Here is a 23,636-nt window from a genome sequence, read left to right on the forward strand (position 1 = left end):
GCATTAGATAGCTATGGAATTCAAATTCAAATTTTAAACACTAAAATCAAAATTGTACATATTTATTTAAAACACTCGATTTGTTTGTTGATTCATATATTCTGTGACTATTTATCATTTGCAATTCAAATGTTTCTTTTATATTTGAAACACAGTTAAAGAGTTATTTATTTCATAATTTTGAATCAGATATAAGCTAATGTCTTGGTGTTTCTTAAATATTTGTCATTAATTTGTAGAATGAAAAGACTACAATCAAATTCTTCCGAAAATCAAATCGTTGTTGATGGAAAAAATGTAGTTTATGCACAAGTTGATCGGTCAATGAATCAAGACAGAACCATCGATGAAGCAAGAGGACATAAAACAGTAGAAGATACCTATGATCATATGGATCGTCGCTGTTTGAATCAGAGGCCGCCCAAAGAGGAAAGCAATTATGATATGATGTCCAATATAGCAACCGTAGAGGAAAATGACTACAGCCATACAAATGAGACTGAGAGAGAAAGGCAGTGCTTTATTGACGCTTCTTCGGAATACAGTCATGTTACTATAGTTGGAAAGTCGGAAACTAGAGATTAAGAAACTGACTGAGAGTTGATATTATATTCATGAATTGACAGGAAATGATATCGATGAGAAACTTAACAAAATAAGATGTCCAAAATTTTATTCACAGTTCAATATACTGTATTTTAAAATTAACAGGAGTCTATGCCATATTTTAAACTGTTCTTCAATCACGTCATTAAGTGGATTTTAAATAATTTATTTCAATATGCTCCATTTTCTGTGATTTAAAGCAAATGATTTTCTTTCCTTATCTGAATGAGTCCAGTGCAAGATATGTTTTATTATACAGAGCTCAATTGTAATGTTTTTTTTAAGTGAATGTCTATGTTTTCATACTTTCTTCTCATTTATTTATTTTACAAACAATAGAAAACGTTTTATTTTATCCAAACCCAGCACGTATCACTAACCTCTAGTATACGTCCTTGAATCGGACAAACATTCTCTATGATATCACAAAAGTTTGTAAAAAAATGAAAGTAACTGTATGTGTAGAAACAAACATAAAACGCATGTCCGCGTTTAATTGGGGCGTTATCTTGCGTAAAAATGTTAGAGCTTTAGCTTCTTGGTTTAATATTGCATTTGGTGTGGATGTTTATTTATTATAACTTTTATAAATAAAATGGCAAAATGTTTGTAGTGAAAAATATATTAAGATCATTGTTTTTCAATATCATTATTCGACGAATAACACATATATGCAATGTAAAAATTCACGTTTCAATTTATATATTCCGAGGCTCTGAAACCAATCATTCATATTGGCAAAAGTAAATATTTGTAAAAAATTTCTGTTATGGTTTATACAATCTCTAAAGTGCTATTTCTTTCATGTATATCGAGTATCAAACATCACCATGTCAAAATCTAAAATCTTAGGATTGGTTTTATGCACTCGAACGTTTTTGTACATTATTTTTCTATCTTTTCAATTATTTTTTTAACTCTCCAACTGTTGCTCCTGAGTGCACCACATCAAATTCATTTCAAAAATACGATTCGTTTTTGGTCTATTATAAGTTTTTGTATAAATTAATGATTTTTTAAAATTATTATTGAAAACGTACTTTTCTAATGACCCATCATTTTTTTATTTGCATCAATATATTTTTTTTTCACTGATCTACAACTGTAAACAAGACATATTATTAACATATATATATTTTTTTAATATTTGTATAATTGCTCATTTCGTGCCACAGCAATTTCAATAAATTGTTTGATCGAAATTGTACGAATTCAAATATTTACATGTTACTAAATAAAACCTCGTCGTTCGATTTTTTTTTTTTTTTTTTTTTTGTGGATATGGATGCAAATAAAGTCCACCATAATTATTTTAAAAAAACCTGTATTGAAACTTCACTGTGACGTTGCGATAATTGCTAACAGTGGTTTTAAAAAGCAATAATTGTGTTGCTATGTGTGGTTATAGGGATTATGTGCCCTGTATTTTTGATACCCATTTGTTTGATTTGTTGCTTTGCACCGTTCTTGTTCAAGTTAAGTCAAATGCCTTGAACAACCAAAGAAGATAAATGTATGGATAGCTATATATAAATCGCATTCGGCGAGATAAAATATCCAAATCATCAAAGGTAAAGCTGTTTAAAGTTGAAGGGTGATCCTTGTTTTGAAATTATACAACAATATGTTTACAGTGAACATTTATCAAAATGTGCATGTCAAATCACCGTAGATACATGTATGTGTCTGTTCCTATACATGTTTATGCATATAATTATGTCATTTTTGAGTTTTTACTCTGTGTGATTTAGAAACAATCATACTGTTTGGATTTAAACAAATACAATTCTTCTTCTTCATAGCAAAGTTTTATTTAACATTTGTTATACATAGTTTAACTTTATGACTTAATATGTGTTAACTTTTATCAATTGTTCATGATGATACGGCTAACTGTATGACTTTATGACTGGAATAATAAAAAAAACTGTATCTATATACTGACCTCATGTTTCAATTCTTCCGATCATCGATGATTAATCGATGAAAGTCAGGTGTATCAGAGTGGCATGAAAGCAGTTCTTGTTCCATTTCTTATTCGGTGATGTATTAATCCAGAAAACGAGGACGAAATTATGACTACGATGAGGGGTTTATTTCCGTGGTTATCTATGACACGGATGCTTCATAACAATCAATCAAAGTATGTCAAACTTTCAAAGAGATGACTTTAAGTTAACAAAACAAAGATAATACTCCTCCTCAGAATTAAGTTTGGTGCAGCAACATTTATTTATATTCAGTAAAAATGATGATGAAGAAAACCTTTTAATGGTTGTGTCTCAAATATTCACTAATGTATAAATGTTCTGCCTAACAAAAAAAAATGTCTGTCTTGAAAACTGTCGGAATACCTAGTCAGACAAACCATGTACGCGGCATGCACAATTTTGACAAAATATGAAAAAGTCCGAAATACTGTCAATTGTGGAAAATTCATTGACAAATAAAACCCCTTAAATTGCCACATCCTAAAACAATTTTTTTGAAAACAAAAAACAATCTGCATAATATAAAAGTTATAATTTAAAATCATAAGATGAGTTAGCCGGACAAAATAATGACAATATATTCACATACTGCTGTTAATTGTAAAAATAAATACCCGAATTCGGTTTATATTGATATTCTAGATATCTCTACAAAACTGTGCATGCTATAGAAGTTTTAACTTTTAAAAAATGTAGGATATGAGTTAGCAGGACACATCCCCATGCATGATTTCACTAAACAACGATAAAGTTCCGGATATTATAATTTCAGAAGTGTTTGTAATAAATACTGTGAGTTGGGAGGCTTGTCGTTTCTCGTTGTTGAAGGTCGTAAACACGCAAATAGAGTCATTCACACTCATCAAAAGTGGCCAAATTGAGGCATAACAGAATAGAATAGAATAAATAATTTTATTTTAGTAACATAAAAATTAGGATAAGCTCTATAACATTCGTTTACACTGACTTGCAGTTGTTCCAATCATTTTTTTTCTTTTTTGTCTTTAATAGATAGTTGTCTTATTGGCAATCATACAAAAGCTCATAATTAGAATATTGGCATTTATTATTTGCAATCACTAGAAAGATATTATGCCATCACAATGCTATTACAAAATCATTAAAAAGGCTCAGTTTTCATGCGGTTTTTAACGGTTATTTCACGGTATACCTTGAAAATTTGCTATGATTAAATGACCTACATTTACCGTGAAAAGGTCATGAAAATATTATACGTAAAAGTCCAGTTAAAATACAGTGAAAAGAAAATCATTGTTAAGTCCGAGATATTTCATGGCATAAGAATAACTTGATGCACGGTCAACAAAGGAGAAGGTGTGATAAACGCCTGAAATAGCAAAAATCCTAAAATGAATCAAGCATTTCAAAATTATGTTAATTTCATTGATTATCTTCATGGTGTTGTGTGATACAAAATAGATTCCCAGAAAAAGGAATGGCGAAATCCGTGATATGCTAAGGAAAACCCCCCAAAATAAATTGGAGACTAAAAATATGAGCTCGAGATGCACAATGCATGATATGGTTCAGATTCCTAGAAAGTTTAAATACTTTCTATTTATATGGGATATAGTTATATAATTATATGAAGCAACAGTGTTTTGTGATTGACTGATTTATAGTTGCTTGCTGAATGTTCAGTGGCGTCAGCGTTTTGTGATTGGCTGATTAGTGCTTGCAGAACGTTTAGTGGCATCAGCGGTCTGTGCTAGTGTAGTCACCGTCGTTTCAGATGTAACTTAATAGTCATACTTTCTTCTGACTTTGTGAACTTTTCATGTCATAGTAAAAACGACCAAATAAGATACATCTAAGTTTGTACATTTCATTTTGTTGTTGTTCAAAAACCTACATACACGTTCTTTGTTCATCATAATATGTATGAAATTTTAACTTGAAACGTTGGTTCTCTGTCACACCATTTCTAAAATAAATAATTGTCTGTTATGCGACACAAATCACCATTTGTCAAAGACAGGTAGGGCAAAATCTGGAAATAAAAATTAATCAATTCCAAAGAAAAAAAAACAAGTTCATTATCAAAGCAGAACAAAGCCAGAACACGCACAGTTTCTCAGGATTAACTCCTGAACAAGTATTTTATTTTCTTCGGGTAAACTTAAAAGTTTTAGAAGTCAGATTGGTAAACATTATACTACTGATATGGGCTACTAACAAACTCAGCTGAATTCAACCGCAGTTCATGCTGGTGTCACTGATCCAAGTCATAATGGTGTTTTTTTTTAGTATTATTTCAGTATTCATTGTCAGCAAATAGCACGGACCTTACATGGCCGGCAGTAAAGCCCTGTTAAAGTTGAGTGTCCGATTGCCTCTGCCCTGAGGTATGTACATAGCCATGCCAGGTTGCAACGCGGACGTTGAGCCCATTTCGTCGCATTTCGTCATGCCCCTTTTTTATTAGTAGTCGAAATTCCCAGCTTTTGTTTTTGTTATTCTAATTTGCAGAACCTACCTATAGTTCCAGTTTTTTTTATTTATTCTCGTTCTCGATATGCATGAAATATTTGTCACTATACGTTAAGCAAACAAGATTCAAACAATAAATCATAATTAGTGAATTCTTTATAAAATTCATTTCCAATTTGTTTAGGCCGGTTGGTTTGGATCTTGACATACAGCATGGACTGTCTAAATTAAAGAATGTTTTCATTTACTTTTTTGTGGTTGTTTTCTATATCATCGTATTTAACAGCTCTCCTTTCAGTCCTTCGTGATATTTTTTTTCCTTTTACATTTATAGGCAAAATGATTTTAATCGTGCAATGTAATACATAACTGATTCAGAAACATTTTAAAATTTAAACAAAATAATATTTAAGATCTCAATTATACAGGAAACATGAGTTAATTACGTGTATATTTTCTTATAAATAAACTAATACTATCAAAGGAAATTGATTAGATAAGAGTTAACTTCCGATTTTGAACATAATTAATAATAAATGAGGTGACAGCACTTGTAACAGCATATTAGGAGTTATGGTGTATGTTAACTCATGGCATGGTTTGGCATTCTGCGTCGTTACTATTATCATTGGTTTAGTTAATACTTTGAGGGGTAAGTTTTATTTCTTATTTACATTTTTATCAGATGGCAATTGTTTTAAAAGGTTTTTTTCATGGAACTTTGTATTTTTAAAGCCACCTTCTGTCAAACGTACAGGCAATCGTTATAGTCAATACAAGTGTTATTCTTTTTTCTTTCTATCTGACCTGTATGAGTTTAGCTATACACGTGCGATTTGTCAACGGTCTTACTAGGTTAAACTGTTGGACATCATCTTTTTTTACTTTGTTCAAAATGATAATGAATGGTTGAGAGATTTATAGAATAAATCAGATTATTATATTATATTTCTGAGAAAAACAACATCAATTTAAATCAAAATATATTGGCGTATCAGATTCATTGGTGTTAATGTTCAGTGGCAAATATTTCAAAGATATTTAAGAAGGTTGGCATCTATACAATAAATTAGAAATTAAATAAAACTTAATTTAGAACTTAAAATATATATGTTTATCGGGAAACTGTCCCAGGTAAATGGGAGGGTTTGGCGCCAACAAACTAGTTTAACCCCGCCACATTCTGTATGTGCCTGTCCCAAGTCAGGAACCTGTTATTTAGTGGTTGTCGTTTGTTGCTGTGTATCATATTTGTTTTACGTTCATAATTTTGTACATAGATTAGACCGTTAGTTTTCTCGTTTGAATTGTTTTACATTTGTCATTTTATAACTGACTATGCAGTTTGGGTTTTGCTCATTGTTGAAGGCCATACGGTGACCTATAGTTTTTTTTATTTCTGCGTCATTTGATCTCTTGTGGAGAGTTGTCTCATTGGTAATCAACCACATCTTCTTATTCTTATATTGAGAGTTTCTGGTGTAGTAAACATTTGTGGACAAAAGTTTGGAAAATCAAAAACATAAAACGATTGAGAGCTAAACTTAGAACAGTATCATGGACGATAAGACAAACTACAGTCCACAAACAGAAAACAGAAAATTAAGGGTTGAGGAACACGAGCCCGCAAAAACTTGGGGGGAACTTAAATGCTCTAGAAAGATACGCAATGTCTTCTCAACAATTCAACGTCCATGTATGCATATAGTGAACATTTTTTTTTTAAAGATCGAGAATATGGTCAACAAAAGTGCACATTTATCAATGTGTCACGTTGTAATGTTCTTGATTTGTAGGCCGTGTGCTTATGTCTGTCTCACTTTTGTCACGTTACGTTCTCATTCCTTGTCAGAATTTCACTCCTTGTCAGAATTTCATTCTTTGAAAATTGTCTACACAATTTTTCTTTTCTTGATGACAATAAGGTTTTACAATTTTGATTTTAATCAAGGAGGGAAAGGTTGCAATTACGTTTACAACATGCAATACTCTTTCAGTCGTTCGATATTGGGGGTGGTTAAGAATTTTATTAATGCCGAAATAAAAGGACTGTACCTCTCTGCAGTAGTCGCAATATAATATTTGAACCAATGGATACTGTGTGTCTGCACGAATTATATGGGAAATTTATATAGAACAATATTCGTTAATATTAAAGCGTAAAAGGCACGATTTGAAAGTTAGCAAACGTTGCAATAACATAAACGGTGCCAATTGTAATGCACCAGATGCGCATTTCGACAATTAATGTGTCTTCAGTGAGGTTCGAGGCAAAAATATTTGAATATCCCAAATCTAATACAAAAGTTGAATAGCGGATCAAACAAAAAAGTACCTAAAGTATAGCCAAATCTTGCTTTCATAAAACAGAGAACATTTTTTTTTAAATTGTACTATTATTGAAGTATTGTTTGTTTTAATTATGCCGTTAATTGATCTGCTGCACTTGAACGACATGCTTTTTGGTCACTGTCCATCTGATTTTATGTCCCAGGTTTTCTTTTTGCATTCATATTTAATGTATACAGGTACACTAGACAGTTATCCAAAAAATAATTATTAGCTTTACCCCATTTTTATAGAAATAAGTATTGCATAATTATGTGAACTTTGTATTTCACATTATGATTTGATGGTGATTAATAACTTTGGAATGCTGATCAAAGTCTTACTTATAAATTTGTTATTTCATAAAAAAAATTGAACTAATTTTCTCCATTTGTTTCTTGAATTTGCTAAATGAAATATCTTATACATTGTATCTAAAGGTCATTTTGTAAAAGTTGGACTTGATCTTTTTTCAGTTAAGCTATCATGCTTTAAATGTTTAAATCTATTCTCAGATGAAACTATACGTGTGTATTTAACTAGTCAAAATTACACGTGGTTTGAAGCAAGGAATCTCTGCAACCTATTTAAAGTTGAGTCTACGCATGTACAGATAAACGGATTGACCGTGCCTTCTCGTCTAATGTGGACACATGGGACCGCTAAATTTCTACCATGGGTAGAATATCTAGGTAATACAAAATTTAAAAAATTATTCTGTATGTCAAGTTTTACATAAAAATAAGGAGATGTGGTATGATTGCCAATGAGACAACTATCCACCAAAGTTCAAATGAAGTGGATGTAAGCAATTATAGGGAACTTTACGGCCTACAACAATCAGAAAAACCCAGACTGTATAGTCGGATATAAAAGGCCCGACATGAAAAATATGAAACAATTCAATTGAGAAAACTACCAGCCTAATTTACAACAAAACAATTCACGAAAAACAAATATGATAGACATGAACCAACGACAACCACTGAACTACAGGCTCTTGGCTTGGGACAGGCACATACAGAATGTGGTGGGGTTAAACATGTTTGTGAGCGCTAAACCCTCCTCTTACCTGGGACAGTAGTGTTACAACACAACATAAGAACAAACTATAAAAATCAACACAAAAACATCAAACAATAACACAAACCGGACGTGGCAGGGTATTTATACATCCCTCATCCCTAACAACAAAAAAGACACAAATTACCAATCTGAGAGTACTCGCAGTTACTGACAGCTAGTTATGCTCATTTTAACATGGGTGTGTACTATATTTGGCAATATCTTTATATCGAGCGTTAGCCAGTTGTAAAATTATAACAAATCTAACGCCTATCCATCTTAAAATGAGCATAAAGGATGACATGATAGAATATTAATTCTAATAGGAAGATTTATATTTTTATTCTTCGAAGCGGACCTCTAAGTGCACGTTCGAAAGGCAGCCATATTGGTTTGAAGAGGCCAAAACGATATAAAAAATGAACAGATACATGAACACTTACTTTAAGAATGATTTTATTTAATTTCCTAGCAAGCAACACCAACATAAACGTCCATTTTAATCTCCGACGTTGCTCAAAATACAGTGCGTTGCAATTTTAATTGTGACGACAATCACGCGCCCTCTATGTTCTATTGGAATGGGAACAGGTCTTTGTTTACAAAGCGAAAGAAAACGTCATATTAAAATAAATTTTTGTTCAAAAGGTCATGGCAATTATCCAGTAATCATTTGATCTACTTAGCAATTTACAAACGAAACATAAACAAAATGTTAACTGACTGTTATACAGGAAATCAAAAATAAAATCTAACCTATTAAATGCTTTTCATGTATTTTTAAAAACTATTATGCATTTTAAAGACAAACTATGAAAAAAATTGTTAATGTCAAACTTGAATGAACTTTTCACAAAGCAAAAAGATGAAATCTCCGAAATCACAATTTATTTTATTTTTTACAATTTAAAAAAGGTTGTTTTGAACTGCAAAAAGAAAGGATAAAGGAAACAAATAGTGTAAAAGTAGAAGAAGGAAAACAGTTATCCGAGTGCTTGCTGTCTTGTCAAGGATATACATTTATTGGCTTGCAGGTAATAATTATATTTATAATATGTTTAAAGGACCATTCCTGTTTTTTGTACCAAAAAAATACAGAACATGCTAATCTGAGATCGGTGCATTTGAACAGCTTCACGATGTAATTAACGAGAATCGTGAGTAAAATTTTGAAGAAAAAAGAAATAACATCAAGTGCATTTTTAACGGCAAACATTCATGGTTTTATTACCATTACAATTAAAATTACAATATAAGATGAATTCATTTCTTTCTCGAACCTCTGCAAGAAAATGTTTACACACGCGCATCTGTTTGTGTAAAATATGAAAAAAACGTTTGAGAATCAATTACCATTCCATATTTCATATGTTTCAGCAACAAAGGTGCATTTGCCTACGAGCTATCAAATGGACATCTAGATATATTAAAAGCCCATGTAATACACACCCGGTTAAATGTCGGGGAGATCCAGATGCTTTTTGTGGTAAACAAGATGTTCCGAAAGATTCCAGTTTCTTTTCTGTTTATCAAAAAGGTAAAATACAATGTATATATATAGAAATACTTCTAAATAAAATATTAAGGACAATACAAATTTTGATCTTTATATGCAACAAGTAAATTATGTTGAAGTACTTACATGTATATATTTCAATTATTTTGACTAGTGTTCTCGCAACAAATTAGGAACTCAGAATTAAAAAAAAGTGCAAAGTTGATATACTGTGTTGTATTCTTTGAAGTCTTCGTTATTAAGTTAAGTGGGTAATTTACCATACTGTTATTTTCTGGAAACTATGTGTTTGTTGTTATTTATTTTATAGGTAGTATAGAGTGAGGTGGTTTCATTGAATTTTTTTTTAAAGAACATTCTGGATATTTCCAGGGGTTCAAATTAGCGGTGGTCCGAGGTCCGTGACCTTCCACTATTGCAATCGGACTTTCGTTCTGGTTACTAGCTATACCCGACGGACCTTCGATTTGAAAGAAAATAAAAAATAGCTTTGCCGACCTTTTTAACCATCAGTATCGTCATGTCAAAGCCATATTACTATTGACATGGTATACCCCTCGAGAGCTCATTCAACCATTTTAACTGTCGGCAAAATAAGTTTGTTCACCCATTAGAAGTGATGAAAGTTACCTTAAGTAAATTTGTAATCATTCATTGCATTAAAAACGTCATATTCCCTTCCAAATAGCGTTTCAAACATCGTTTATTTTTGTAAATTTTCTCGTCCGCCATTGAAATATTTGTACAAACTACTGATCGGAGTCGGGAAACGGACCGGCTATGAATGAAATCCGGATTCTAATGACTAATGAATGGCACATCTGATCCCAAAGGGAATAAAATGCTCCGCTGGGCGCAGCTTGATACGACCGCAGAGGTCGAACCCTGAATAGTTGGGGCAAGTATGGACACAACATTCAAGCTTGATACACACTGAATTTGGATTGTGATTAAATATTTGACACAGCATAGGTTTCTGACACAGAATGAATGTGGTCTAAGAACTTATAAATTTTTAATTTACTTATTCAAACCATATCATTATTATTTGCTTATTATTTGCTTTTATATATAAATCAGAAATTACCAATTTAAATTTTAAAGAAAAAAAAGGAAAAAAAGGGGGAAAGAAATTCCTCCCCAAAAATTTTTTGAACCCCCTTATGATTCATCACCTCCAAACTCAATCCCAGCCTTCCCTTTGTGGTATGGTACCTTGCAGTACAATTTCAGAGAGATCCATACACTTGAACACAAGTTATTGTCTGGAAACTAGAAAAATGCTTGTTTTTGTGCCCCTTTTTGGCCCCTAATTCCTAAACATTTTGGGCAATTACCCCAAACTCAATTCCAGCTTTCCCTTTGTGATATGGAACCTTGTAGTACAATTTCAGAAAGATCCATACACTTACACACAAGTCATTGTCATGAAACTAGAAAAATTCTTGTTTTTTGCCCCTTTTTGGTCCCTAATTCCTAAAGTTATGAGGCAATTACCCCCAAAATCAATCCCAGCATTCCCTTTGTGATATGGAACCTTGTGGTACAATATCAGAGAGATCCATACACTAACACACAAGTATATGTCTGGAAGTTACAAAAATGCTTATTGTTGGCCCCTAATTCCTTAACTGTTGGTACCATAACCCCCAAAATCAATCCCAACCTTCCTTTTGTGGTATTAAACCTTATGGTAAAATTTCATAGAGATCCAATCACTTAAACTAAAGTTAGAGTGCGAAAACCAATGTGTCTTCGGACGACGACGACGCCAGACGAAGACGACACCAACGTCATACCAATATACGACCGCAAAATTTTTTGCGGTCGTATAAAAATTAAGCATTCATCACTTTCTTTTTTTTATGTAAAAATTTTTTTTCTTTATTAATGCTCGATATTTAGTTGGTAGTTTTTAACAAGAAAGGAACTAATATAATTGTGCAACATATGATGAACTGAATCCGGGTCCGTTCGCCCAAAAACACATTTGCTCCCATTCACGTTCGCCCCCTTTCACGTTCGCACCCTACACGTTCGCACCCCGAGTCCGTTCGCACCATTTTTATTGGTTTTGTGTTAAATAATTTTTCGATCGTTTTTTGGTTAGTGTATTGCTATAAATATTTGTTTGTTCAAAATGAAGTGACTTTCTAAAAACGGTTTTTGTGTTGAATAATTTTTAATTGTGTTTCGGTTAGTGTATTGCTATATTTTAATTTTTGTTTCTTCATTGTTTCAAAATAAAGTGACTTTCTAAAAAGTTTTTTTGTGTTGAATATTTTTTTTAATGTTAAGATACTAAACCGCTATTAAACTCAACAACAATAACATTTTGGATCTTCATTGTTTTTGTCTCGCCTTGACGGAGTCAAAAAGCGAGACATAGGTATGCTGGTTCCGGCGTCGGCGGCGTCAACAATGTATTAGTTTGTGATTAGGTCTAGTTCATGGTGAACCACTAGTGGGAGGTCAATGATATTTGGTATTCAGTTGTATTAGCATTGGCCCATCTCATTACCATGGAGATTATTTGGCCCCGCCTCCTCAGTCAAGGTCTATTGACTTTGAAACTTTTCATAGTTTACATGTATTAGTTTGTGATTAGGTCAATTTATGGGGAACCACTAGTGGTAGGTCAATGATATTTGGTATGCAGTTGTATAAGCATTGGCATATCTCATTACCATGGAGATTATTTGGCCCCACCCCCTCAGTCAAGGTCTATTGACTTTGAAACTTTTCATAGTTTACATGTATTAGTTTGTGAATAGGTCAATTCATGGGGAACCACTAGTGGTAGGTCAATGATATTTGGTATGCAGTTGTATAATCATTGGCATTTCTCATTAACATGGAGATTATGTGGCCCCGCCTCCTCAGTCAAGGTCTATTGACTTTGAAACTTTTCATAGTTTACATGTATTAGTTTGTGATTAGGTCAACTTATGGGGAACCACTAGTGGTAGGTCAATGATATTTGGTATGCAGTTGTATAAGCATTGGCATATCTCATTACCATGGAGATTATTTGGCCCCACCCCCTCAGTCAAGGTCTATTGACTTTGAAACTTTTCATAGTTTACATGTATTAGTTTGTGAATAGGTCAATTTATGGGGAACCACTAGTGGTAGGTCAATGATATTTGGTATGCAGTTGTATAATCATTGGCATTTCTCATTACCATGGAGATTATTTGGCCCCGCCCCCTCAGTCAAGGTCTATTGACTTTGAAACTTTTCATAGTTTACATGTATTAGTTTGTGATTAGGGCAATTTATGGGTAACCATTAGTGGTAGGTCAATGTTAATTGGCGTTCAGTTGTATAAGCATTGGCATATCTCATTACCATGGAGATTACCCCTGATCATTGTTCATTGACTTTGAAACTTTTACATAGTTTACAAGTTAATGTTTGTGGTTAGATTTGTTTAAAGGGAACGACTTATAATAAGTCAATGGTTTTTGGTATGCAGTTGTATTAGCATTGGCACATCTCATTCCATGGAGATTGTTTAGCCATGTACCTTCAGTCATGGTTCATCGACTTTGAATATTTACATAACTTACATGTTAAAGTGTTGCTATTTTATAATTTCAACATTTGCATTATCAAAATTACAAAAAGGCGAGACATATCTCTGTGATAACAGTTTATTACTCATACCAAGCTAAATACATGCTAACTAGTCTACATGCAAAATTTACATCAAAGCTATAGTTAAAACAACAATCACGATTTTCAAAAACATAACAATAACGCCAAGTTTAGCTGTGTAAACACCATGTTAACAGTTATCATACATAATTAACATATAACAATTAATCATCAAATCAATTTAAAACAATATTTCATTTAAAAATTCCCGAATTTTTATTTATGAAAATAAAAATGTTTTGATTTAAACATCTACAAAACATCTAAAGATTCATCTGCAGGTGTTTGAATAAAAAAAAAAGGGTGCGAACGTGTAGGGTGCAAACGGACCCAGGGGGCGAACGTGTTGCCGGGTGCAAACGTGTAGGGTGCGAACGTGTATTGGGCGCAAACGGACCCGATACCTGATGAACTTAAACAGCTATGAATTTGAACTGTTACTTTAATTGTATACTTGGTTACGAATTGAACAATATAAAAAAGATAATATATATAATTAAACAAGCTAACCTAAGAACAAAATTAATTGTGTATCTTACTGAGTTATGAAATATTTCAAATAAAGTAGGACCTGGGATTTATGTTGTGGACCTTTCAGTTTGGAGTGTCAAAGGTCCTGGACCTTCCTATACCAAATGTTAATTTGAACCCCTGATTTCGTTGGTCTAGATTTAAAAAAGAAGGGTCTAGTGTTTATAACACTAGTTTAATCCAGGCAAATTGTTAATTATTATATGTGCCTTCCTAAATCCGGAACAGCGTTAGTGATTGCTTCAAATATATCTTAACGTCTGTGTCCATATTCTGGAGGGTGGGAGGACTTTTTGCGGATTGACTTTTCATTTTCAGTTTTGCCACGCACACATATTTTTTTGTTTTATTAAATGCTCGTCCCCGTATGGAATTTGTTCCTGAAGGCAAATATTTGATAGTTCCATATAACTCACAGCTCTTTTGCTTTATAAATTCTTATTCGCAAATTAGATTAATGAACAATAGAATAACTGCTTGTTTTACTAAATTATAAGCCTGGTCTCTTTTGTGTGTTTTAAAACCACTGGGTCGTTTCTACTGCTGATGATATGGTTCGTAACCGAAGGTTTCACCGTCCAAATAGTCGAAGCTCTCGTGTTGACATGGAATATCATGAGAACATTTTTATGTAAATTACTGTTCATTATAATGTAAGCATCCTTCGAAAGCATCACGGTTTTCTATCCGAAAATATAAATGACCTTAACTATATCTAGCCCAAAATCAATTTTAAATTGGTATAATTTGCATACAATTACAATAAAAAGCATATTACAGTGTAAGCAAAGATTTTTTTAAGTAGGGATTAAAGATAAAGAAATACCAAGAGTTTTTTTTTCTTTTTTTTTTTAATTATCATGTACATTTTGTACGTTGTGTGATCGTTTTCATATATATTTATTTCATGGAAAAGCAAACGTCAGAGAATCAATAGGTTATGGAAACTGCATGGCTATTACCATTAGACCCAGCTCATCATATTTCCTAGCATTGCAATGTTCAACACCACTTTACCAACTTTGTCTAAGTAGTAAGTACTATGTATACTATTTCATTCAAATTCTTCATATTTTACTTAGTACCCTCCACGTAAATGTATCTTTCAGTTTTGTGCTTCGTAGGTTATTGTTAATTTTCACAATCGAGTTTGACCAAGTGTTTATACTACTTCCTGTGTTTCTGTCGGGTTTTTTTATGTGACTGTCACACAAGTAAAGGTTTAGCTAGCTATAAAACCAGGTTTTAACCACCATTTTCTACATAAGGAAATGCCTGTACCAAGTCAGGAATATGACAGTTGTTTTCTATTCGTTTGGTGTGTTTGAACTATTGATTTTGCCATTTGATAAGGGACTACCCGTTTTGGATTTTCCTTGGAGTTCGATATTTTTGTTATTTTACTTTTTTAGAGAGGGTTAGCTAGCTATAAAACCAGGTTCAATTTTTCTTCGTAAGATACCTGTACCAAGTCAGGAATATGACAGTTGTTTTTATTTTCAATTGTTCTGTTGGTTAATATAGTCGAGTGTTTGGTTCTGTCCGGCTTTTTTTTTTTACCCCCCCCCCCCCCCCCCCCACCTTTTATGATTTACCTTGGAATTCGGTATTTTTGTTAATAAATTTTGTATTGATTGAGGACCTTTCATTAATGAGCAAAAATAAATATATCTTGTAAACTAGGGCAGTCTTAATGATGTAAAACCCTGGCAGGGTTAATAAACACTAAAGAGAGAACTATGGAATGAATTTGTACATATATATACAACATCGTCATATTTACTTAGGATACATTGTATTCCCCGTTTACTCTTATTAAACAGAGAACCAGAATCAGTTCATCAAACATAGTTTCTGAATCGTAGATGGTTTCTGAAAACTTCCAATAGCATACTATGAAAGTATATGTCAAAAACAAGAACAAAAGAAAATACAATATCTCTTTCAGAATTTTACAAACTGACAATTACAATTATTGCAGTCATATTATTAGAAAATAAGAAAAACAAACAAACACAATCAATAAGCTCATATATTTCAGAATAGAAGCATGTGCTAAATCCTTTTCTATGACAATAAATCGATAAAATCTAAAATTTGTACTAGAGGTTGTCAGTTAGACAAACACACACACAGAATATTGTAAATATATATGCACATCCCTGCACTATTGTTTCGCTGACAATCACTGTACTTAAAACAAATTCAAACAATTGCATTGTTTAAATAATATACTGGTATTAAAATTTTTTCATATTTTTCTATCTTTACTTCATATATTATATATTACATGTATATAACTAAATAGGCGACTAAGGGTGTAGGAAGGGGTGATTTCTCATTCAATGACACAGAAGTGGTTTTTTCTCGTCAGGGAAGGAGGAATCACTAAATACCAGTATATCTTTGGAAATTTATTTGGAAAAGTAGACGCAACCGTTATGGAAAAGTTAAGCCGCCTACCAAAACCAATAACAACAACAACAATATGTCATAAGTATAGTTGTAATAATGTTAAGTGGTAGTTTAGTTTTATGACACTATAAAATTATAACTATATTACTGAACACGTCTATCCCAACGAACTTGAAATAAAGGATACAACAGATACAGTTAAGTCTGCCTTATATCTTGACTTACATCTTGAAATTGACAATGAGGGTTAGTTGAGAACAAAACTTTACAACAAAAGGGATGATTTCTGCTTCCCAATTGTGAACTTTCCATTTCTATGTAGCAACATTCCAGCAGCGCATGCATATGGAGTATATATCTCCCAGTTGATACGATATTCCAGGGCTTGCGTTTTCTATCACGATTTCCTTGATAAGGATTGCTGCTCACAAGGTAGCTATTAAACCAAGAGTTCCAAGTGGTGAAAAGAAAAATAACAAAAATACCGTACTCCAAGAAAAATTCAAAACGGAAAGTCCTTTATTAAATGGCAAAATCAAAAGCTCAAAAACATCAAACGAATGGAAAACAACTGTCATATTCCTGACTTGGTACAGACATTACCTTATGTAGAAAATAGTGGATTAAACCTGGTTTTATAACTTCATTCCTTCGAAATTTTTCCGGACGCCATCACAAGTTGGTTGACCGTTATGGAATATCTGTTTCGCAGATAACGACAGATATGTCCCAATTGTCGTAACCAAAATCCCGTCCTTTATTTCCCCGAATGTGACCTACCGAATTAGACTTATCACCGGGTTTGTACTTACATGAGCAGCACGACAGATGCCACATGTGGAGCAGGATCTGCTTACCCTTCAGGAGCACCTGAGTGGGGTTCGTGTTACTCAGTTTTTAGTTTTCTATGTTGTGTTTTGTATTTTATTGTTTGTGTTTTGTCTTTTTTTCTTTATGCCATGGCGTTGTCAGCTTATTTTCGACTTATGCGTTTAAAAGTCCCTTTGGTATCTTTCGCCTGAATTTATGTATGATTACATAAATGGCGCAGTTTAAATCTGGTCAATGCAGCTCTGTTGTATTCTGAAACCAGTAGTTTTTCTATGATCGCCATATTTCGAAAAATTGTATTTCTGTTAATATGTTTTTTAAATTCATAATGTAAATTGTTGATATACCTTCGATTGTATTAAAAAAAAGTAATCCTGTATTATGTTCATGTACAGTCGTATTGGGTCGAGGCGTAGCCGAGGTCCAATACAGCTGATCGAGACCCAATACAACTGTACGATAGCTTACTACCACTCCATTTTGACTCTGGTGGATATATAGTTGTTTTCTTGGAATCATACCACATCTCCTCACTTTTATACGATAAAACAATAAAAAGAAAACCAATCATCGAACAATATAAACCATATTTAAAACATCGGGTGTGCTTTAGAAGGGTTAGTAGTTCCTGCTCCGTTATTGGCGCTTATCCTTGCTAGGGTTGGCTTATCTGTAAATTGTGATTAGGAATCAAAATAATGACTGTGCAATCAACAGAAATAAGTCGAATTTAAACAAAAATAAGTGATATATTTGACTGATTCAGATACTTAGTCTTACAGTCTTTAATGCGTCGTGCATCCAAGTCATTAGCAACTTAAACCCTGAACTTTCGTTGAAACAATTGTATTAAACTGTGCTTAGCTTATTCGTTTTTCGCCACTGTTCTATGACAGAAAATGTCAGATAACTTGATGCTCAGTCATTTTATTTTGGTTCCTAGCGTTATTGTCGATAGACTTGCGAAATAAATGACTACAATCATGTATAATTATTGTAAAGTAGGATTAATGAATTGATCTACATCTTTAATCACCATGTTCAACAATCATACCTAAAATACATGACTCTCGATGACGACAATAAATCATATAGTAATAAAATAGAAAAAAAATCTAACAGAAAATGTTAGAATAATATCCATGCATGCCATTTGTGAAGGCTTATTGATTTTTTAACAGACAGCGTCTATTACAATGACTTCTATCCACGGTCCTATAGACACTTGTCATGGATTAGTTCTTTCCAGACGTGTCCTGACTCATACATGTTAGCCCGTTACAGTATGTTGCCCGATAACTCTCGTGTTACAGTCAAAGGAACATATTGGTTATCTAATACGAGAAGGTGGATTCAAGAAAAACGTAAGTTACAAGATTCAAAGCATACAAATCATTAGTTACAGAAAACTTCATATCAAATGAGCACCACAGACTTTAGTATGTTCTGTCACTGTCAATTCTCCATTTTTCTTTCCTAATTGTCTACCTGTAGCTATGATCCATGCGTTTCGTCTTGAAATTGGTACAGCAGGTATCCGGTGAAAAGCAAATCCTTTCGGCATAGAACTCCTCCAGTTAGTACAATTTACGATACAACAATGATCTTGTCCTCCCATACTACCTCAGGATATGGCTTTATATTGTTGTCAATTATGTCAATCACTTTTTATAAATAATCTGATTACAGTAATACCGATGCCGATCTGATAAATCAATAAACAGATAATGCCCCCAGTTCATCAAATCTCGTATCTAATCAGTCGATAACGCAAAATCACGATCGATCTTGCACATGCGCATTGTTTCCCTGAACTTGAGTATTCTGCAACAATTAACATAACATGAATGTTATACACAGTGCTATTAGTTTGAGGATACCAAGGCGCAATTATTGTGAAAGGGATAGTAGAAATAATGATTGATGACCAACTAGATCTAATCAGAAATAAAAATCAAAAGCAAGAAATTTGAAAAAATTAAGGAAAACGAGTTTAAAACTACATTTAACACAAAGACTGACATAAAATAATTTTTTTTTACCTTGCTTTTCTATTTTAGAAGAATAAGCAGTAACGATGTTTCGTATTTTACCTTTTATTTTAATCTTTTTTCCAATTTTTGTTTTCTATACAATTTTGTAGCAATTTCTGAGATTGAATACAACGTTTAATTTGCTTTATTTAGTTACAAACCCTGAATACTGCGTCGCTGCAAGAGTTCAACACAATGGCTATCTTGAAAGATTGCCCATCAGTTGTCAGGAAAAACTGCCTGGTCTGTGCATAACTCCATCATATAGTCCACAGGACAGTACAACTGAAAGAGAAATTTTAACTTTCCAAGCTCCAACAGGGGTCCCTAAGAGTGAACAGAATGGAAATAAAATGATATCAAAAGATCAATATGGAGTAACTGCTGGTCAGGCTTTGACTAAAAGTAAGTTTTATTCTTGTTATGATACTACAACAGCATGAAATGTAACAAGTGTTTATTGCGAACCATATGCGACTTGAACAATGGTCCAAATCTACAGACAAATGGGCCAAAAATATAAAGAATAGAAAATATACACCAAACAAATAAAGAATAGAGAAGAAATAAAGAATTATAGATAATAATAAGCAAAAAATTTAAAGAATGAAGAATAACGAGAAAAAAAATATAAAGAATAGAGAATATAACTTGAAGAATAGAGAAAAAAAGACCTAAAAGTTTAAGAATATACAGAAATGAAGGACCCCATCCATACCTTCCTTTATGTTCATTTTTTTGTAAAAATTAAGTCAAATGCTTGGAGATAGACAAGCTTTAAACGTATTATTAATCCTGTCTGTAAAGTATTTAATATCTAATTTTATTTGCGTTATACTGGGAGAATCATTGCACAGACTGAGTCAAGGTTCTTCGTGGGTTTAATTTAATGGCTACATACTTTACAGTAGCTATGTATGTGTCAACTTACGTATATTTGAAGAAAAGAAAATGAACAGTTCCCTTAGACAATGTTGACCTTAAACGGATATGGCTATTTTAGGTCCATGTTGTCATATAGCTCTTTAACTGTGTCGGTTCTAATCCATCTTAACCGCCTCGGTGGTATCGTGGTAGCGAGTTTGCCTCATGTGGAGGTGGTCGTGGGTTCGTACCTCGGCCGGGTCAAACCAAAGAATTTAAAAATTCGGATTTGCTGCTACTCCGCTAAGCACGCGGCATTTAGGAGTAAGAGCAAAGACTGGTCGGTTCGGAGTCAGAATAATGTGTCCGGGTAAGGTGACATGTCTTCCTGCAGACTGTTAACTTGTGAACTAGCACGTTAAAAATCCGGATCAGCGTGTCGGACTAGTACAAAGCAGGGTTAATATTCATAGTACATTAACATGTTCTCGTCCTGAGTATGCATATTAATTTGCCGCTGGACGTTAAGCAGCCATTCATGATCATCATCTAATCCATCTTTGGCCTTCAAATATTCGGCTATGAGCGTTCCTGAATGAAAGTAAATCAAGAAAAACGCTTCAAACGCATGAAATTCATAAATTGTTGTTTTTATTAAGTTTTAGAAAATTTATATAAAAAAAATAAAATTTATAGAAAACAACCATAACACAACAATAAAATCATAAGAAATATACATATTATCTACATCCCCCCCATAGAAAATAAGTTTAGTCTTGATCATTATGAAATTATCTTGCAGATTTGGTTCGTATTGGATTGATAGCTGTAGTAAGTCTTACATTTCTAGTGGTTCTTGCAATAGTTATTGTGTGCATAAGGTTTGTATAATATAAACTCCTACATAAAATAGTATCCATATGGTATTAGTAAACAACTCTACTGTATATTCAAAGTCAAATATTAAGTATTTAAATCCAAGCTCATAAAAGAGAGGTGAAAGACACCAAAGGGATATTCAAAGTAATAAGCCGAAAACAAACTGACATTGTCATGGCATAAAACGAAAAACTACGAAAAGACAAACAACAATACACAAAACACAACATAGAAAACTGAAGATTGAGCAACAAGAACCCTGCCAAAAACCGGGAGTGATCTCAGATGGTCCGGAAGGGTAAGCAGATTCTGCCCTACTAGTGGCACCCGTCGTTGGGCTAATGTAAGTACAAACTCGGTGATAAGTCTGATTCGGTAGGTCACATTCGAGGAAGAGAGGACTAGATTGTGTTTATGAGTACATGTACTCATAAGAGTAGTGCTAATAAAGTCATATATATATATATATGTATATGGAAGTGAACACAAGTTTATTGAACGAACTGCAAACAAGTTACACAAACTGATTCGTTGGGTTAAGAAATTCGCATACTATATCCTTCGTGCCGTTCTAAAATCAAGTACTAAGTGTTGTGACCAGCAATTAGACACAACGGACAATTATTTCAGATATAGTAAAAATGAATATGCTTAATGAAAAAGTCAAAAGTATTAGTGGAGAAGCCGCAACACGGTAATGATCAACCAATAGAGGAGATTCCGTTTCATATACAAAAAATAAAGGGGAGACAAATCACCAAGAGAGCAATAAAACACTCGATCGCAGAGGAACAGACAATACCATAATCTAATGAAAAAACGAACAGACATTCATCGGACTACAAACATTACACAGACATCTAGAGGATGAGCAACATGAACTCCACCAAAAAAAAACCTGGATGCTAGCCACATCTATTTTAATCAAAGTGTTAGGTACCACGTTAAATCATTGTTATTCTTTTATATACTTTTCGATTTTTCAATTCATATAGTACATTTGTAGTATTTTCTACAAGAGCATAAAAAGTTTAGTTTTACATATCTAATGTGACAAAAATGATGTTCAGTTAGGCTCATCTCAATTAAAAGGTTTTTTAAAAATGCACTGTGTAGGACTTTTTTCGTTTTTTTCCTCCAAATGAATCATGTTCGTATTTGGGCTTTCTTGGCTTTCAATTGGGTGAAAGTTTATTTCTATACACGTGACATGTTTTCTGAAATCAATATTATACGTTTATGTTAACCTAATTGTAGAATGAAGAGCCTTCATGCAAATTCTCAAAACCATTCACCGCCTGGAAAAGATGTCGTTTATGCAAAGGTTGAAAGGTCAATTATCCGAAAGGAAAGCACCAATCAAACAACAGGGCCGTCTACATCACATGACACATACGATCACATGGACCATCGTCGTAATAGAGAACACCCAGATGGAAGCACATATGATACAATGCAGAATGTTCGGATTGAGGAAGAAAATAACTATGATTTTTCAAACGAATCAGAAATAGGAGAGAAGTTGTTTATTTGCGGTTCCATGGATTACAATCAAGTCGATGTTGTTGAGACATCATAAAGTAAAGACTTATAAACTGAGTTAAATGTAGTATTAAATTGTTTTCGATGATATCCATATCTTGTGAAAGGAAGAAGAAAAGATGTTTACTGTATATCATATATCATATAGTTATTTCATAAGTTGTTAGTTTTGTGTTTTTTATTTGGATACAAAAAGAGAAACAGATAGCGAGAAGGAGCTATAAATATCTAATAAAACTAATTACCCTTTCAATTTAGAAGTTATGTCATTAAACAATTTTTTTTTCATTTAAAAAAAAATGCGCATGCATATCAGAATTGTGTTCTAAGTACATATTCCAGCTATGTTAATTTAGAGAAGTGACGTCACACGCAGAGGTGCCTGGGCAAGTACATGTATGTTGTTAGGAAGATTTTGTCGTATCTATACTACTAAAATAACGAGGTCCAATTTGTTAGCAGGCATGACGAAAAAACGACGAATCAAAGAATTCAACTGTATATATAACTAAAAGAGGGACGAAAGATACCAGAGGGACAGTCAAACTCATAGATCGAAAACAAACTGATAACGCCATGGCCAAAAATAAAAAGACAAACAGACAAACAATAGTACAGATGACACAACATAGAAAACTAAAGACTAAGCAATAGGACAATGGTGTTGATTAAAAGTTACACCATTTCAGGCCCTTTTGTTTTCCACATAATTGATATTTATACCAATAATTAACAAGTTCCGGGTCGAATCCGATATCGATACCTATAGTACCTGTTACCTAATCTGTATGTTCCGCCTCTGTCAGGCGCACCACCAAACGGTGTATTTAGGATTTGCTATATTCACAGATCATAATCACACTTGAACTTCGTCATTATACAGGGATTGACACTACTAAATTGAAATCATTGACCATAAAAATA

The 23,636-nt window shown here is 33.0% G+C and overlaps 2 protein-coding genes across 2 annotated transcripts in view; both read left to right on the plus strand.

Moving 5' to 3' along the window:
• Positions 1 to 2,192, plus strand: part of LOC127706781 (uncharacterized) — a 31,521-nt gene extending 29,329 nt beyond the window's left edge. Inside the window, exon 9 of the mRNA XM_052211466.1 lies at positions 240 to 2,192. Within this exon, the coding sequence (XP_052067426.1) occupies positions 240 to 585 (346 nt within the window). The 3' untranslated portion in view covers positions 586 to 2,192. The remainder of the gene's footprint in view (positions 1 to 239) is intronic.
• A 3,398-nt stretch (positions 2,193 to 5,590) lies between these two features.
• Positions 5,591 to 22,878, plus strand: LOC127706780 (uncharacterized). The gene is made up of 9 exons (XM_052211465.1): positions 5,591 to 5,700; positions 7,892 to 8,068; positions 9,357 to 9,475; positions 9,819 to 9,978; positions 15,065 to 15,181; positions 18,576 to 18,758; positions 19,581 to 19,832; positions 21,094 to 21,172; positions 22,428 to 22,878. The coding sequence occupies exons 1-9, from the start codon at positions 5,622 to 5,624 to the stop codon at positions 22,747 to 22,749; spliced, it is 1,488 nt and encodes a 495-aa protein (XP_052067425.1). The 5' UTR covers positions 5,591 to 5,621; the 3' UTR covers positions 22,750 to 22,878.
• The last annotated feature ends 758 nt before the right edge of the window (positions 22,879 to 23,636 follow it).

Source organism: Mytilus californianus, unplaced genomic scaffold (assembly GCF_021869535.1).
Source record: "Mytilus californianus isolate M0D057914Y unplaced genomic scaffold, xbMytCali1.0.p SCAF_6, whole genome shotgun sequence".
NCBI classification, from domain to species: domain Eukaryota; kingdom Metazoa; phylum Mollusca; class Bivalvia; order Mytilida; family Mytilidae; genus Mytilus; species Mytilus californianus.